This window comes from Cervus canadensis, chromosome 33, assembly GCF_019320065.1.
Source record: "Cervus canadensis isolate Bull #8, Minnesota chromosome 33, ASM1932006v1, whole genome shotgun sequence".
NCBI classification, from domain to species: domain Eukaryota; kingdom Metazoa; phylum Chordata; class Mammalia; order Artiodactyla; family Cervidae; genus Cervus; species Cervus canadensis.
In genome coordinates this window covers 22,246,622-22,265,578 of record NC_057418.1, presented here as the reverse complement: position 1 = coordinate 22,265,578, position 18,957 = coordinate 22,246,622, and the positions used below count along the sequence as shown (strand labels likewise).

General features: G+C 50.4%; 2 protein-coding genes and 1 pseudogene across 4 annotated transcripts in view; 1 reads left to right on the top strand and 2 right to left on the bottom strand.

Moving 5' to 3' along the window:
• LOC122433852 (retinoic acid early transcript 1E-like) overlaps positions 1-18,957 on the top strand; it is a 90,817-nt gene that overhangs the window by 39,961 nt on the left and 31,899 nt on the right. The gene's annotated exons all lie outside the window — the stretch shown is intronic.
• On the bottom strand, positions 2,102-3,348 carry LOC122433868 (annotated as a pseudogene).
• LOC122433873 (retinoic acid early transcript 1E-like) lies at positions 13,992-15,952 on the bottom strand. 3 transcript variants are annotated; one of them, XR_006267194.1, is made up of 4 exons: positions 15,809-15,952; positions 15,306-15,486; positions 14,425-14,688; positions 13,992-14,158 (listed from the first exon to the last, which is right to left on the bottom strand). XR_006267194.1 is itself a non-coding variant. In XM_043456852.1 (3 exons), exons 1-3 carry the CDS (start codon positions 15,376-15,378, stop codon positions 14,136-14,138), a joined length of 360 nt encoding a protein of 119 aa, XP_043312787.1. In that variant the 5' UTR covers positions 15,379-15,598; the 3' UTR covers positions 13,993-14,135. The 3 variants fall into 3 exon arrangements, 2 of the variants coding, with proteins under 2 accessions (XP_043312787.1, XP_043312786.1); XM_043456852.1 differs by lacking the exon at positions 15,809-15,952 and having other exon boundaries at positions 13,993-14,158; positions 15,306-15,598; XM_043456851.1 differs by lacking the exon at positions 15,809-15,952 and having other exon boundaries at positions 14,005-14,099; positions 15,306-15,598.

Here is an 18,957-nt window from a genome sequence, read left to right as displayed (position 1 = left end):
GAAAGGGCAGGAAGGTGTGCAGTCCATCAGCTCCACGGGAAAGCCTGATGGGCTCTCTGGAGCCTGAGAGGAAAGCGTGGATGAGAAGCATCTCCAATAGCTCCAGGATGACTTTTGCAGAAGGTCAGGGATGGTGGTAGGACTTGGTGTTCCTGTGGGCTTCTATCAGGAAAAGGGATGGAAGTTGTGGAAAAATCAGATTTCAGGTGGGGGTGCTCTAGGTCAGCAGAAAAGAGGTGCAGGGGTCAAAGCAATTAGAGAGTCTCAATGCCAGCCAGGGCCTGACTGCAGAGAATATGATGCTGGCTCATAGCACAGAGTGATCCGAAAGGCAAACAGATGGGCAGGAACCTAGCTACAAACTGTACCATTGAAAGAATTAAAGAGAGGCAGCACACAGGCTGGATGATCAGGAAGCCAAAGGCAGCCATCCCTACCAAACATCTGATCCAGGCCCATTTTCCGGATCTAAGCCACTTCTCAGAAGGTATCAACAGAGAAAGAAGCCACGTTCTAAAGAGGAGGGCATTTTCATCATCACATCTAGTGCAAAAGTGCTTCCATTCTTTCCCAAAGAGCCACATGGTTATTTACTGGGGTAAGTGAACCTGCAGAAGCAGAAACTACTCTCACATTCACACTGCACCTAGTGTGTTTTCTGATATCATGCACAGGAACCATATGATCATCGTCCCCCAATTGTTGAAGCGATGCTCGGACTACTAAGTCATCAGTGGACAGCAGACCAGGTTCTGCTTACAGTGGTTATCACTGGGTCCACAGACCACACAGCAGTCATTTCACATGCCGTGGACTTGTGACATGCACGGAGACCTGAGTAGCTAGTAAATTAACGTGGGGTGAAGGCTACTGTATTAGTGAACTCCAGATTCAGACCTCAGACCCTACCTTCCCATCCCCAATAGTACGTGTACACAATATCCTGGAGGAAATACAGAGACAAGTATCCAAGCTACAACCTCTGGAGGGCTTCAGGGGTGTGGTCCCTATCCTAGCTCCAGTTAATTACCGCTGTGGCCATAGGTTTCCTGTAATGGTACATAAGAAATATTTTAGGCTTCACAGACCCTAGGTCTCTGCTGCAATCTGCTGTCCAGCACAAAAGCAGTCACAATTGGTGAACGGTGAGCATGGCTGGAGCTGCTTCCTGGGCAGATGACCCAGCAGAACCAGTGACATTAGAGGTATCTGTGGTCAGAAAGGTGCTACAAGCCATTTTCTACTTGAAGGCTCACAACAGAGACCCCGAGTGTCCTGAAGTGAGGCCATGTCACTTGCCGTGGGGAAACTCACACCATTGTAACGTGGCTCCTGGTGTGGTCCTGGGGCCTGGCAGAGATGAGGTCTCTGGTCATGGAATGTCAGAGTTGCCCATCGTGATGTGGGCTCATTAACCCCTAATCATTAGTTCAGCTAGACCAGCCAGCATAGGATAGAAGTGGTTATGTGTTTGGCATAATAGGGCCACAGGGAACAAACAAGACCCACCAGCAGCTGGCCTAGATGTGACACTAGAGTTGTTATGTGGTCACTATCCTCTGCTCATGCCTGTGGCTTCCCCTATGGCACTTTGGACCAAGGTAGCTACTCTGTAATAAAGGAGCAGGGGCATTAGCCCATAACTGCTGGACGGTTTTTACTTTCCTAAGAAAAAGTACTGCATGTTGAAGACAAATCATTCCCAAAACTAGTGAAAGAAAGCAAAACTTTAAAGGTGAATCACGTGCATCGTCTTTAGAAGTTAAGAAAATAAAAGGGAGTTGGTAGTAAGATTGTTATTTCAAATATGTGTGTTTAAACAATTTAAAAACTATTTTGTAAGAATATACCTATACCTCAAAGGCAACTATGTGTAAAAAATTTACACAAACATTTTCAGTTCAAGCTAATAAAAGTGATATTGAGAAAGCATTCCACATCATTAAGTCTGTTTTAGAAAGTTCAGATGCTAAAGCATTCCTAAAGCTCAGTGTTCTGAAAGACAAATCTGCTTCTCTGATGCTGGGTGATGCATGTGACTAGCTGGCTCCAAGTGGGCCTTGACAGGCACCTTCCTTCTGATGCTGGGGTGTGAGAGGAGAGTCAGACACAGGCCCCCAGGGCTGCACGGACCTCTGTGAGACACCGGGCCCTTTGCTGGAACTGCACCTCTCCTCTGGATCGAAGGCCCAGCACAAGCCATCACATAAATGGTTCATCAGGACAGTTGATAGGCTGGGCTATTTGGTAACCCTTTTTCAGGTACTCGGCCACATCAAACGGGTAGATGTCCACTTAGGGTGTTTGGCCAGAGTCATAAACACGTGGGCTCTTTAGTAGCAGCATGCTGACTTCTCAGTTGTGGCATGCAGGATCCAGTTCCCCAACCAGGGATCGAACCCAGGCCCCTGCATTGGGAGTGTGGAGTCTTAGCCACTGGATCACCAGGGAAGGCTGGAGAACTCATTAATAACCAGACTCTCAAAAGCCATCCATCGATCCCGTGTTTTTGCTGTTCCCCAGACAGTGAGAGTCCATGGGGAACAAGACTCTGGAGAGGGACTGGCTTTGCTCTTAACTTGAAGTTGTTCAATGACAGAGCTCCTAGGAGCCAGGTCTTTGTGGAGGGCTTCCTTCTGACCAGGTAGCTCATTCCACAGGCAATCTGAGCAGCCATGTGAACTAGCTTTTGTTGAGAAGTTGCCTGCGGACTATTGGCCTCTACATATTTGTACTGTCATAAAAATAATTTAAGATCCCCCAAGTTCATGTAAGGCAATCCACCATGGGCTTTTCCCCTTCTTCTGTTCACACATGGGTAATAGGAAGATTTCTGGGATGAAGATCTCCTAGCTTACAACTTTCAGGGAGCATCGTTGTCACCTGAATTTCAGAAGCTTGATCCCTAACTGTCTTTACAAATGCTTGTTGCTCTTTATCTGGATCTTTTTCATCTACATAAACCCCATGGAAAGTACACCAAAAGGTACCTTCTTAGAGTACATCTTTTGAGTTCCTCTCCCTGGTTAGATACTTTGATATCATTCACCTTAGCTTTGGCCTCCAAAAGAGTGACACTTCTCAAGTCCTACTCCTCTACCCACAAGGGAGGATAACTGGAGATGGGAGCTGTATTGTTGGGTGTGTTGCCTCTCACATACTGAGACATCTGGGTAGGACTGGGACTGAGACAGCCCTTGGGAACTACTGCTGGCGCTGATGCTATCTTCCAGTTCAATCCTTTTCATACTATGAAGATGCAAAACAGCTAATACTAGTACTACAAGAAATATACCTGGACAGCAAATCCCTAGGCTGATACAAAACACACGTGTAGACACGGCTGGAGCTGCATGTATAGGGTCATAAATGGGTTCCTCTGCTGGTCGTTTTGTCCAAGGCTGAAGTTTTCTGTCCTCAATTTCTGGATGGAAACTTTTCCTTCGTTTCAACTCTAAGACTGTGAAGCTTTCTGAAGTTACTGTCAAGTTGAGCTATATTTAGTATCATAACTTCAGAATCTACTTTGCCAGGACACGACAGCTGGAGCCCAAACACTGATACAGTGCTTGGGAGAACCGGGGGCAGGGGGCGCCGGGGCGGCAGGCAGCCTAGCGGACCCCAGCGGTCCCGGCGGCGGCCTTTCGGATGCGCGTCCCGGGGAGACCCGCCCGCACATCCGTCGCTCGGAGCTCTACCCTCCACCGCCCAAGAGAATCTCGGTCGCCCGCTGCGGCCCACCCCCGCCCAGGGCCCTGGACGGCCGCGGAGCTCTCCTCGCCCGGCCGCCCTGCAGATGTTAACTGATCGGTGATAAAGAGCGCTGGTCCTTCAAGGGCCGACAGCAGTAGGGACCAGAAGGGGCTCTGCGCGCAGATCGCGGGCTGGTGCTTTTCGGGGCGGCTCTGGGTCCCTTCCCGCCGGGAGGCAGACGGGTCCCAGCTCGCCGGGCTCCCGGACTCCCACTTCCCAAGGGGCGGACTGGGCCCTGAGGGGCCTCAACAGCATTCCCTGTAGCGTCCTGGCCCCCTCTTCTCCTAGCGTCACCTCCCAAACTCCCCGCATTACTGCTTCACCCAAGGCACCGCTGTTCTGCCCCGGAGAGCCGGCAAGTAGCCCGTGGGAGCCACCGAGACGCAAAGGGGCCAAGGGAAGGGAAAGAGGAGGCGGCCGCGGCGCCACCCCGCAAGGAGTTTCGCGAACCCCCGCGCTGTCACCACCCCTGTTCAGGTCGTAACTCACCCAACTTCCACGCGCCCCGCACCCCCCCGCAGCTTCATCCCCGAGCTCACCGCCGGGCGTCCCGCTGAACCAGACAATCAGAAGCAGGACCAGGAAGCCAAGACAGGTCTCGGGGCCACCCATCTCTCCCTTTGCCACCTGGATCTCAATTTTGCACGAGAGGAGGATGCCAGGTCAGGTGAGCGGATCCTTTCCTCGGGGGCACGTTCTGCACTTCTGTGGCAGCCGGGAGTTCCTCTGCGCTGAGGCCAACCCCGGGGCGGGGCCGGGCGGGCGCTGGCGTCACCTAGTGAAACCGCTTATGTTCTGGACTCTGCCCCGCCCCACTCGCCGCTGCCAGGGCTGTTGCCGCCGCCTCTTCCCACTCCTTGGAGCTGTACTTGAGCTGTGCTTGGGCTGATAGCCAGAATCTTCCTAGTTAGATCATTTTGTCATTTTGGTCTCCCTAATTAATAGAAATTGATCAGAGGTCAGGGAAGAATCTCTGGCAAGAAGGTCATGGAGGGGAGAGCTCAGGGCTTCCTCCTTCCCAGTTTGAGCTTGCCTTGGATGATCACTGACCTTTCCACTGTACTGAGTTTCCTCAGGGTTTTCCACACTATCTTATGAAAACCTGAAGGAGCTTTTCAGCCAACCCAGTTACTGTTTCTGATGCTAGTTCCCGTGGCAACCATCCAGGGGAAATTAAAGTTCCTGAAAGAAGGCCATTTCAAGGTGGCTTCTACTCTGGTAGAAACAGAAAACAAAAAGATGAGCCAAAAGCAATAAATAAATGGGTCCTCATCAAGCTTACATGCTTTTGCACAGCTAGGAAACCATAAACAAAACAACAAAGGCAAACTACAGACTGGGAGAAAATATTTGCAAATGATGTCACCCTTGCAGGTGACAAGGGCTTAATTTCCAAATATATGAAAAGCTCTTATAACTCAGTAATAAAGACAGGGAACCCAATCAAAGAATGGGCAGAAGATCTAAATAGACATTTCTCCAAAGAAGGCTGACACATGGCCCAATGACACGTGAGAAGATGCTCAATATCAATATTTATTATTTTTTATTTAATTAAGAATTTTTATTGTATATTGGAGTATATGGTTGATGAACAATGTGTGTTAGTTTCAGGTGTACAGCAAAGTGACTCAATTACACACATACATGTAGCTATTTTCTTTACAAATTCTTTTCCCATTTATGCTATTACAGAATATTGAGCAGAGTTCCCGATGCCACAGAATAAGTCCTTGTTGGTTATCTATTTTAAGTATAGTAGTGAGTACATGTCAATACTGAACTGCCAGTTTATCTCTCTCCATCACCTATCACCTCTGGATATATGCCCAGGAGTGGGATTGCTGTATCATATGGTAGCTCTGAACCTGCCTGCAATGCAGGAGACCTGGGTTTAATCCCTGGGTCAGGAAGATCCCCTGGAGAAGGAAATGGCAACCCACTTCAGTATTCTTGCCTGGAGAATTCCATGGATGGAGTCTGGCGAGCAACAGTCCCTTGGGTGGCAAAAAGTTGGACAGGACTTAGTAACTGAATCACCACCACATGGTAGCCCTGTTTTTAGTTTTGAAAGGAATCTCCATACCTTTCTCCATTGTGTGTGTATCAATTTACATTCCCACCAACAGCGTGGGAGGGTTCTCTTTTCTCCACAGTCTCTCCAGCATTTATTGTTTGTTCAGTTCAGTTCAGTCGTTCAGTCATGTCCGAATTTTGTGACCCCATGGACTGGAAGCCAGGCTTCCCTGTCCATCACTAAGTCCCAGAGCATCCTCAAAGTCATAGACTTTTCAGTATGGCCGTTCTGACCAGTGTGAGGTTCCTTGAAGGGGGAAGGAGAACAAATGTCAGAGAATGAGGAGTAAAGCTAACCCGTCTCAGCCCCAGGATCCAGGGAACCTAGTGGGCAACAAGGACAGACTTAGGGGACAGAGCAGGGTTGGTGCGCACAGGCCTCGCTGCAGAGGCTTCTCCTGTCGCAAAGCCCCGGCTCTGGTTCACCTGGGCTCCCACAGCTCAGGGTCCAGTCGTCCCGGGGCAAGTGGGACCTTCCCTGACCAGGGTCAAACCTGTGTCCCCTGCACTGGCAGGCCAATTCCTATCACTGGCCCACCGGAAAGCCCCCGCCACATCTTCTTTATCCATTCATTTGTTGATTGTCATTTAAGCTGCTTCTATGGCGTCTCAATAGCTCAGACCTTAAAGAATCTGCCTGCTATGCGGGAGACCTGGGTTCAATCCCTGTGTTGGGAAGATCCCCTGGAGGAGGGCATGGCAACCCACTCCAGTATTCCTGCCTGGAGAATCCCATGGACAGAGGAGCCTGGTAGGTCACAGTCCATGGGGTCACAGAGTTGGACACGACTGAGCTACGAAGCACACACACATTCTCCTTCCCCTGAGACTGTCCAGGCCCGGGTTCCCACCTCTGACCCTGGGCCCACAATTCTCCAGCTGAATGGCCTCAGGTTCTGAGTCCTTGCCCCATGTCTCCCCCAGGGTCTGGGTCTGTTCTGAGCAGGCCTTCAAGGCATTAATTCCCTCCAAGAGAAGCAAGGGTTTGGGCCTGTTACTGTCATAATGAAGGAAAGTCTATTTCTCCAAATGCCCCCGTGGAGCCTCCACCTCACATCAGGGCTGGAGTGACAATGAAGTTGTAGCCAAGTTAAGTGTCTGTGAGAGAACTCAGGTGCTAGCTGGCAATGGGGAGTGCTGACTCAGTCCTCATGTGCCCTGCAAAGTTCGTCTGTTGCAACCTTGGCCCTAAATGTGATGGTATCGGAAGATGGGTGTGTGGGAAGTGATTGATATGTTCCATTCAGTTCAGTTCAGTCTCTCAGTCATGTCCGACTCTTTGTGACCTTGTGGACTGCAGCATGCCAGGCTTCCCTTTCCATCATCAACTCCTGGAGCTTGGTAAACTCATGTCCATTGAGTTGGTGATGCTTTTTAATGATCTCATCCTCTGTCGTCCCCTTCTCCTCCTACCTTCAATCTTTCCCAGCATCAGTCTTTTCCAGTGAGTCAGTTCTTCACATCAGGTGACCAAAGTATTGAAACTTCAGTCTCAACATCATTCCTTCCAAAGTATAATCAGGCCTAATTTCTTTTAGGATTGACTGGTTTGACCTCCTTGCAGTCCAAGGGACTCTCAAGACTCTTCTCCAACACCATAGTTCAAAAGCTCAAGTCTTCGGCACTCAGCTTCCCACCTGAGCTTCTGGACAGACCTGGGAACACCTGCGATGAGCGGTAAGAGATGAGGGAAGGTGCGGAGAAGGGCGACGTGGGGAGGAAGGAGTTGGGGGACAGTGAGGGGTCTGGGCCTGGAGAGGTGGAGGGGCGCGGTGGAGAGTGTTGGGTCCCCTCCCCATCCAGTTGTGCCCCCCACAGGAGTCCCTCCTCCTGAGTTTAGTAGGCAGGAGGGGATTGAAGGGAATCCTAGTCCTCAGAGGCTCCAAAGTGAAAGTCACTCAGTCATGTCCAACTATACAGTCCATGGAATTCTCCAGGCCAGAATACTGGACTGGGTAGCCTTTCCCTTCTCCAGGGGATCATCCCAATCGAGGAATCAAATCCAGGTCTCCCACATTGCAGGTGGATTCTTTACCAGCTGAGCCACCAGGGAAGCCCAAGAATACTGGAGTGGGTAGCCTTTTTCTCGGAGAAGGCAATGGCACCCCACTCCAGTACTCTTGCCTGGAAAATCCTATGTATGGAGGAGCCTGGTAGGCTGTGGTCCATGGGGTCACTAAGAGTCGGACACGACTGAGCAACTTCATTTTCACTTTTCCCTTTCACACATTGGAGAAGGAAATGGCAACCCACTCCAGTGTTCTTGCCCGGAGAATCCCAGGGATGGGGGAGCCTGCCGACTATGGTGGTCTGCCGTCTATGGTGGGCTGCCGTCTATGGTGGGCTGCTGTCTAAGGGATCCCATGGAGTCGGACAGAACCGAAGTGACTTAGCAGTAGCAGCAGCAGCCTTTCCCTTCTCCAGGGGATCTTCCTGACCCAGGAGTGGAACCAGGGCCTCCAGCATTGAAGGCAGATTCTTTACCAACTGAGCTATCAGGGAAGCCCCAGGCTGACGAGACGCTGAGGGAGGGAATGCAGTTCAGCCCCTGGGCCTGGGGGAGGCATCAGCTGGTGAAGGTGGGTGACCCCGGTTGACACCTGTCACAAAGTAGATATCTTTGTGTGGTGTTTCCAAGCTAGAAAAAGACAAAGTAAATGACAGGGGCTAACAGCTTCTTCCCTGTCCCGGCCAATGTTTGGTTTCCTTGGGACTTTGGGGTGATGCTGTGCAGGCCAGAGGGTCCAGGCCCAGAGAAGGGAGAAGCTGGGGAGCCGGTCACCACTGAGGCCTCTTCAGCACCAGTCCTGACACACCGCTCACCCCACACTCTCCATGCACACCTGTCTTCCCACACTTCAGCCCCCAGTTACACACACAAGCCCCCTTCCATCACCCACAGCCCCCCCCTGACTCTCCAGCCTCCCACACAGCCCCCCTCACATGCACGTGCTCCCCACACAGGCTTCACACTTCTCACTCATATCCTTCCACCCTTGCGCACGTCACCCTTCCTGAAACTGTCCGTGCAGGTCTCCTCACACCCGCTTCCCTCTGTGCACACCCCACCCCCACCCCCACACACTTTCTTTCACACACAAGTGCCTGCTTGCCTGCCCCACTGGCTCTCCACTCTCTGCAAAGTCACACCGCATTCCCCTCCCACAGGGACCCTGGCTTCCTCACACTGTCTGTACACACTGCTTCACACAAATTCCACACAGAAGGCTCCCATCTACTTCCGCTGCCATCCAGAAACCTTCCTCTCACAGCCATTTCCCGTTACTCTCTTCCTCCTCTCTGGGTCCCCTGGGGATCCCCTCCCGGGCCCTCTGCATACGCATACTGTCCACTCCCCTTCTGTCTCAGGCTCACCTGTCCACAGTCACACACACACACACCAAGATTCCCAGCATTCTCACACACTAGTTGTGACTGCTCCCCACACATCAAACACACTCTTTCCAGCATTCCCTCACTCTCTTCACATTCACCTCCCTATCACAAATAAGTGTCACTGCCCCACACAACCTAAGTGGGAAATGGCAGCCCACTCCAGTATTCCTTTGTGGAGAATCCCATGGACGGAGGAGCCAGGAGGGCTACGGTGCACAGGGTCGCAAAGAGTCAGACATGACTGAGCAGCTAACACAATCACTCCTCTCTCCTGCCCTCCTCCTCTCACGCACACACTCTCTCTCTGTCTGTCTCTCTCTCACATACACAGTCACACTGACCAGTTCTCCCCAAGATACTGGGCCTTCCAGCTGCCCCAAAGCCACACACAGCTTGGGTGGTTCTGGGAAGGGGCTGGCTGCCAGGACTCCGCTCCAGGGCTGAGCCAGGAATTTTAGGTCTCTATCTGGGTCCTACCTGGAATCATGCCTTCTCCTTTTTAATGCTCCAGCCCCATATCTAAAACTACTCACCAAACATGCCCCTACTGGCATACAGTCCTGAGTGCCCACAAACAGTCAACTTCATGCATTAATCAACCTAAACTGAACGTTTGTGTGTTGTGCTAGATAGAAATCCTCTTTTAGTTACAGGATTAGCCACTTCTCCCGTTGTCATGTATTGCATCGCTGGTGTTTCCTTCCTCGTCCACTAGGTGACAAGTTTTAGACATCCCTGGGTCTGTTTCTTGACTCTTCTAAAACTACTCTCCTGCCTTCCTTCTTGCTCACCAGTTCCCTTTGCGCTGGGAATGCAGCCTAAGACCCCGCAAGCTTGGTTGGGACAGTGAAGTTGTCATAAAGAATTACCACAAATGCTATGGCTTGAAACAACCAAAATTTATTCTTTCACGGTTGTGAGGGTTAGAAGTCAGAAATCAAGGTGTCAGTAGGGCCCTCTATGAAGGCTCTAAGGGAGGCTCCATCTTTTCTCTTCCTGACTACTGGTGGTTTCATGGAGAAGGAAATGGCAACCCACCCCAGTATTCTTGCCTGGAGAATCCCATGGACAGAGGAGCCTGGTGGGCTGCAGTCCATGGGGCCGCAAAGAGGCGGACACGACCGAGGGACCGTGCACAGCTCTGTGGTTCCCGGAAACCCTTGGCGTTGCGGAGCTCGTGTCTATTTCTGTCCTTCCATGACACTCTTCCCGTGGGTCTTGTCTCCCTGTATCCGTCTCTTCTTTGCATGTCCATATTTCTCTCTCCTAGTAAAGGCACCAGTCACTGGATTAGAGCCCACCCTAATCCACCCTGGCCTCACCTTGGTTGGATTACATCTGCACACACCCTATTTCCAGGTGAGGTCTTCTTCACCTAATGGTAAGGACTTCAACACATTTGAGCCCCTAAAATAAAGAATTTTCAATAAACATTCATGTGATTCTCATTGGGCAAAAAAAGGTACAATGTATAATTGAATTCTCTGCATCACTGAATATATTCCTGACAGGAGAAAACTTCAAGTTTTGTCTAGACATCAGTGAAAACTGAAAGGTTAAAATTTTTTCTGATGTTGTCTTCTTCTCATCCTGGTATGAATGTATGAGCTCAAACATCCCTTGGTTTGAGCATTGTTTTAGGTGTTTCTGAGGTCAGCAGTGTTCTCTGTTAGCGAGTTCAGTGCAGTCACCCTTTCTAAGTGGGAAATATTAATGCAAGAGTTAATTCTCTTCAGTTTTGCTGTGCATGAGCTAGTTTAGAGCACCTGATAAGGGTCCATCCAGGTGGTGGGTAGTCCTTTAAATAATATCTTTTCCAGCATGCATAATTTCCTGGTTGTGAGTCATGGAACATCTAATCTTCATCCATAAATTACTAAGATTTAGAATCAAGCTTAGAATGTCTTTTTAATAACTCAGTAAGGGGCTTCCCTGGTGGCTCCTTGGTGATGAATCTGCCTGCCAATGCAGGAGACATGAGTTCAGTCCCTGTCCGGGAAGATCCCACATGCTGCAAATCAACTAAGCTCATGGGCCACGAGTCCTGAGGCTGTGCTCTGGAGCCTGGGAGAAGCATCTACTGAGCCTGTGTGCCCAACTCCTGAAGCCCGCAGCCTGGAGCCTGTGCTCTGCCACCAGAAAAGCCATCACAGTGAGCTGCTCTTGTACTGTAACTAGAGAGCAGCAACTAGAGAAAGCCCACACACAGCAATGAGGACCCAGCACAGCCAGAAATAAATACATCTTAAAAAAATAATTCAGTTAAACTTGACAATAATGGAACACAACAAAAAGGAGTACCACAGCGTCCATATTCTTTTGTGTCCAGCACTTGCCTCTCAAATCCTTTTCATGAGGCATCTATGGTTTTGCTGCGGTAATTTATTCTTTATTTATTGGGTTATACTGTTCCATTTATGGTGAGATCACACTTTACCCTTTCTTCTGTCCTGGATACATTTTTATGCATTAACATGTCAGTATGTTAATACATATATTAATCTACATGATAATTTAACTGGTAGACTCATACTTTTGTATACATCTAAGCAGTTAGCACTTGACTATGGTTTCTGCGTATGTATTAGTCTGCTAGGTCTCTAAAGAAAAGCTATTGTTCTATACTCAGAACATGAAATATGACACCAAAATGTGGGTTTTAGAAAGTCTGCTCCAGGAACCAGGACTCTGACCAAACGTATGCTTCCTATTGTATCACAATACAGACTGGAACCACACACCACCGACGAAGTGGTTTCAACAAGACTTCCTGGAGGTGAGGATTTTATCACATGAATTAAGAAGAACACATTCAGCCCATAAAAGCATGTGGTAACTTAACTATACATGAAAGTGAGTGTGAACACATAAATTATGTCTCATTAAATCACATAATGTTATCCCTAATGCATTATCTTCTTAAGAGAATTTTTAAAATGCCAAACCCCGCCCCCTGCCCCAATTCCACCCCACATGAAGGGAAGTCTGATGGAAAGAATAGAATTGGAAGTCTTAACTGATTGTGAGCAAATATTTGACTTTCGCAAATCCTCAAAATGACCAAGCAATACATCTTAAGGGCCCATCAATAGTCGTGGAAAGTGAAGGAATTCTTAAGCATGAGCTTCTTTAGCTTCTTGTTAAATCCCACTCTGAGTAGAAGGTTGTATATTAGATCAACAGCCAGACTGTCATCAAGGGTCAGTTTTTGCCACCCAGAGTTGCTTTAACATTGTACCTTCTCATAGTCCAGGGAGAAACATTCAGATGATGGAATAGCTGTTAGAACATTGGGGAAAATGTTGAACTAGATGATGCTATCATCAGAGAACAAAAGGTTTTTTTCAATCAGAGGGCTGGGAAAGGCTGAGTAAGATCTCAGGACAACACCCCACCCCACCATGTCTGTATCTTGTACCCAGTGCCCCCAAAGGAGAAGACACTTGTTTTCATCCCCACTCCCACTGCACTGTCCTGCTGCCCACACCAGCCTCTTCTACTCCAACAACAGAGTGGTTCCCAACTCTAAAGGGAAGTATGGGGGCCCAAGACCAAGAGAGAACATCATCAAGGTAAAGATGGGTCCAGTGGACAGGGCATTGGTGAGACCCAAGGCTCACCTCTCCCAAGTCCTGACCAGAACAAACCTGCCTAGGAGCCAGAGGCCAGCTGGCTTCTCACCTGCTGTGGTCCCTGATTTCTCCATAAGATTCATGACGATGAAGCAATTAGAACTAACTGGGTGGTGATCAATAGGATAATGCAAGTGACCAATCAGATGGATGCAGACTGGCTGATATCTGGTGCCATTATTAGTGGTTCTCAAATGAAAAAGCAAAAGCCTTGTCAAATCTAAGAATACACCTTCCTCAGTACCTGCTGTCCTTAGACAGCACATGTTCCCCATATAGTTACTGACTCATGTGAAGCCACTGTTCAGGTCCTGGTGTGGAAAGATGAATGGGCTTGTGCTCTGTCTTCATGGAGCTCATTTTTCTCCTGAGTTGTGTTAGTCGCTCAGTCAATTCTGAACCCTTTGCAAGCTCGTGGACTGTAGCCCACCAGGCTCCGCTGTCCATGGGATTCTCCAGGCAAGAATACTGGAGTGGGTTGCCATTTCCTACTCCAGGGGATCTTCCCAACCCAGGAATCGAACCCGGGTCTCCTGCCTTGCAGGCAGATTTTTTACTGTCTGAGTCACTGGGACAGCAAATGTCCATCTGATTACCTTTCAGGTGGACATGTTTATTGTGAGGAGTCCTTTTTGAGGAGGACACATTGGGGGTATTTAATTCTGTCTGGGAAGGGATAAGGGCTTCATTAAGTGACATTAGAGTTGGTTAAAGTATCAGTACAACAGAGGGGAGAGAAGGCCTGGAAACATAATGCATATATAGTTCGGGGACCATTGAGCAGTGCCGGGGGTCTGGGTCATTGGTTAATGAAGAAGGGGGCTCCTGTGCTAAGGGAGGTGGGCTGGGAAAGGAGGATGCTGGCAAGTTCTGTGCTATGCCCATCACTGACTCTCCAGACAGGAAGTCCACCAAGAGATCAGTCACTCCATCCATCCATCATATTTTCAGTTGTACAAACATGTGCTCATATCCTTACATGAAGGCACTAGACCTTTGAAGAGAGCTACCGCCTCCCCCACACCCCACTCAGTTACCTGTGGCTCTGGGAGCAGCATGTTCTCCCAGTGTTCCAGGAATTCACTGAGCCAATAACTGCAGTCTCCCATTGAGATCATCCTGAAATACTCTGCCAGTTCCTGGTTGTTCTCCCACTCCTCCTTGAGGCCTGTGGCTCCAGGATCGAGGACTGTCCAGGTTATGCTCATGGTGTCAAGGAGGAGGGCTGTCTGTCCATTGAGGCTGAAGAGCAAGGACCCACCAGAGCATTGCTCGGCTTCACGCTGACAACACAGCCTGACCTGCAGGGAGGGAAGACCTGAGCCCTGCCCCCCCCACACAGTGAATCTTTCTGGACTGTCCACAGTCCATCCTCCTCAGTCACTCAAGTGTGTCTGCACATCTAGGGGCCCGTGATCTTCCGACCATGACCTCCCCCTCTTACCCATCAGGTCCACCGGGTCTCTAAGGCTGGATCACATTCAGTCTTTTCACAGGAAGGACCTGCATGCACTCCGCCCCTACCCCTCTCTTGCTGTCTCCAGCTCCCCACCCCTCCCATACTTACCCCTCATCTCCTTTTTGTCCAGTTTGATGACAGGCAGGACCATCCTGAGCTCTCTTCCTGCTTCTCCCAGCATTTGGCTCAGTTCAGTCCACGCTTTGGTGTCGTTTACCTCCTCCCCCAGGAAACGCAAAGGTCTGACCTTGTTGCTGTCACTGTCATACTGGAGGAAAGGCTTTGTGTCCACGGAGCCCTGGACTTGACACCAGGGCTGGCCAGGTCTGGACTGAGATTTGACAGTGAGGTCGAGGCACAGAGAGTGGGCATCTGTGAGAGAAAACCACAGGTGTGTCTGGGAGATTCCCCTCCAGGGCCTGGTTGCAGAGGGAGGGGTCTCTATCCCAGACCCCCTTCTCTGCTGCATCCTCAGTCCTGCCTCATCTTCAACTGTCTGAGCTTTAATCTCTTGGATGCCACTGTGGATCCTTTGGGTCTAATACTGTTAGCAGGAAGATTTATCTGAGACATTTTTTACCATCATGTACCAACTTCTGAGGCAGCAAAAACAGAAGACAGTGTCTGTGTTCTAGTGGCTTAAAAATCCATCTGAACAAACAGGACTTTCAACAGGAATGGAAAAGAAGACCACAGAACACAAGCTATGTTCATAATGGGCCCCTAATCATCAGGAAGGTTTTTACTGCAGAAGGAGGTGGGGTTGGCAGAAGAGGAAAAAGTGCTCCAGGAGCACAGGCCCAGGCACCCTGTCTTGGGCTGGAGTCCCTGCACACTGGGTGTCACCTCCTGGGCAGCCCGTCCAGCTAAACCACACCTGACCATCCTAAGAGCTGGAAGACAGGCCCCCACCAGGGTGGAGCCCCTTTCTTTCCCCTCCTCCCCTGCTCCACTCCCCCTGCCAGAGCCCCAGATCCCAGGACACTCACTGCCCAGAGTCTTCCTGGGTTCTATCAGCTGCAGTATCAGCAAAAGATGGCCTGCGGTGTGAGCTAGAGACATTCTTTCAAGCAGTTTTAGAAGAGTAAGGGGCAAATCATAGCCTGGAGCGTGTCTACACCTCCGCCTCCGCCCACCACCCAAAGTCTTCAGTCAGAGACTGAGGAAGTCCTGTTGAAAAACAATGCAAAGGACAATTATACCGAGGAAGTATCTTGCAAGTATCCAAACGTAATTCCTCATTAAAAACAGCAACAACAACCACAGAAAAACAGCGGTGACATTAAAAGCAAAATTCACTTTAAATACCCCACCCTCAAAGACCCCTTAACTTTTGTGAACAAAATGCTCTGGGTCATGTTGGCTTCTCCCCTCCTTCCGACAACAGCTCCCCCCACCCCACCCCCGCCTCCCAGTTGCCTCTTTTGCTTCTTTTTCCATCTTCTGCTCAGTCATCCTTCATTTTTTCCCTTACTTCCTTCTCCATCCTAACCTGGCGGACTTTGTCTTCAGTGATCAAGATCCACTCTCACCCAATGCACCCCAGTGTTAATCCGACTGGTCGCAGGCGACCACACGTGGTCTACAATGGAAGGCGTGTGTACAAGAGTCGTGTTGGAGCCAAGACTCCAGAGAGGCCTGACAGTAACTAAAATAGCTTTTGAAGGAGTCTTTTGGCCCTAGAAAAGAAAACAACAGTCTCAAAGGCCCTTGCTGAATCATCTAACTTCGGAGAAAACAAAACAGAACTTCAGTTCCCCCCTGATGCTCCAGGCTGGTTGCATCTATCTGGGATTTATCACCCCCTGTCCAGAAACCTTCCACCCCCTACACCTGCCCAGAAGACTTATCACCCCCTGCCCAACCACAAATGCAATCTCAACTAAAGAATACTCAAAATATCCCGCCTGATTAACGTTTCCCTTATCGCTTCCACAAGCCTCCCTATAAATATGGAGCCTCTCTGATCCCTCTTGGCGCTCAGCCTGGTAGTTAGGCCGACTGTCGCCCCTCCTTGCCTGCATAAAGGTAACCTACTTCTGTTGAGGTCGTCTTTCCTTTTCTGCCTTGGCCTGAACTAGACCTTATAGCTTCTTGGCATGCTGCCAACTCGACAGCTGCACTGCATACTTTAAGACTGTTCTTTTTATTCTCTGCTTCCACAACAAATGTAGCCGAATCATCAGTTCTATTTAATCCCATAAGGAACAAAAAGGGTGAAATGTCCCGAGTTCCCACCTTGAAGAAAAAAAAAGGTGAAGAATTTATGTTTTCCACAATAACAAGATACAGACTTAAGTATTAGTATTAGGAAATAAAATGACTAAAAGAGACACTCACATAATATTTTCTTCTGTTGAAAATACACTGAAGCTGTTTCTCTGAACACAGAAAGAATCCCTGTGTTCTGTAATAGAAGATGGTATTTTTCTTGCATTATCATCATTTGCAACAATGAGATTGCCACACAGAGGAGTCCGATTTTTCACAAACTAGAAGAAAACAGAAAGTGTCCCATGTGTGGAGGTCTCTTGTTCAAGTAGTTGAACATTTCATTGCAGGGATTCCATCACTTAGCACCAAGAGAAAAAGGTAAAATAGATTGGAAAAAGAAAAAGAGACTGAGGAGTCTGTTCACCAGATGTGACAAAAGACGTGAGACAACCCAGCTACTGCGTCATCATAACAGGAAGGGAGGCTCAGAACTCCTGGCTCTAAAGTGAACGGAAGGAAAACAAAGGCGGTCAAGCCACGACTGAGTCACAGCCAGCAGAGCCCCTGTCAGGGGCATTCTGGGAACACAGTCTGAGGCAGAAAAGAAAGAGGCCTTGGTCCAGGGGGCTGAGGAATCCTGTCACTTTCCTGGGGCTGCCCCTCCCCAGCCCCCCTCCCAGCCCCGCCCTCACTGAGGGGCTCCTATGTCCCCCACCCCCACCCCCACCCCAGGCCCAGCAGCTTCTTGTCCCCTCCTCCTTCCTTCCTGCATCACAGAGTCACCCCAGGCCCTGACACCCCCTGCTCAGGCTCAGGACTGGAGCCAGTGAGGAATCAATCTGCTCCCTTCACTCAGGTCTGGATCCTCCCTGAGGGGGGCATAAAGGACCAGGGAGCAGGTCCCGGAGGAGGGGCCTTGCCTCCTGACAGCCCTCGGGGGCTGCAGGCAAACCTCCTCCCTTCGCTCCCCTCCAGCCTCTGAGCCAGCAGCACACACAGCTCTCAGGACCAGGGTCCCTGCCCCCCATCTCTTCCTGGTCCCGCCCACTGGGCGCCTCCACCCCAGCTCAGGCCCACCATCCCCAGGCACCTCTGCTCAAGGCAGGCCGCTCAGTGATGGAGGCTCTGGGCCCCCAGGAGGCTGGTGACGAGCAGGCCACAGGCTGAGTCAGAACTGCTGCTGCCCCAGGAGCACAGGCCTGGCCTCACCCCTTCCCACAGTCTCTCCTGTGGGGCTCCTGCCTTGCCTGCTTGGCCCAAGCCACTTCCGGTGAGAACAGGCCTTTGGAGTTGGGTCTGCAAAGGCCTTCCTGCCCTTCCTCCTGGGATGAGAGCCCAGCCCCTCTCATCTTGGCCCCTGGGTGGGTCCCCTCCCCGCTGACACGTCATGTGGAGCCCCCATGCTGCTCTCAGCCCCGGGAGTCCTGCCCTCGCCCTGAGCGCCTGCTGTTCTCACACCACCCACCCTGGGCCCTGCCAGCCAGCAGTCTGTGCTCAGTCAGGGGACGTGGCTCAACCCTTTCAGCATCAATAGGCCCTCAGCCTAGGGAGGGCCCCGTCCTGTTCACAATGTCACCTGACAGTGGGGACCTCTCAGATCTCAGGGCTGAGTTTGTTTGAGTTCTGCTCTCAGGTGACATGGGGTCTTATCCACCTGCTCATTTTCAGGACATGGAGGTACAGTGAGCGGTGGCGGTCAGCTGGGATTCACCTTCCCCGTCCTCACACCAGGCCCTGTGCCCCTGCCTTCCCTCTGGATTCTGCCCTCAGTACCTGTTCCTTGAAAGGACTCAGCCCAGGAAGACAGTTATGATGAAACTGGTGAGGACCAAAGGGAGGATCCAGGCTTTGGACTTGGTGGCTGTGGCCGTGGGCTGGACTGTAGGGGGGCCCATGGTCGGTGATGCTGCAAGGAGAATAAGAGTGATGCACTTGTCCAGACCGCAAACTCAGCAGATGCCTCCTCGCCCCCAACTCAGGTACCCCTACTGTGCAGACAGTTTACACCCATCACATGGAGGCCCCAGTGATAGATCCTCAGGAGAGATGGGGGGAAAGGAGGAGCCCAGTCCTCACAGGGCTCTGACAGCTAATGGGGGAGCAAGGTTTCCAACACAGCCACTCAGTCCTGCTGTGACATCAGAGATGGTGACGTGAGGATGGAGTCCTCAGGGGCTGAGAGCAGAGGTGTATTGACAGATTTCCAGAAGGAGGATTGGTGACATTTAAAAGAAGATTCTGGAAAGAGGGTAGAGTGAGAAATAAATCCCAGAAATCAAAAAGATGTCTACAGGTTTGGGATCCTGCACTGGGAAAATCCCTGGAGAAGGAAAGGGAAACCCACTTCAGTATTCTTGCTGGAAATTCCATTGCAGAGGAGTGGCAGGGTACAGTCCATGAGGACAGAAAGAGTGGACACAACCACAG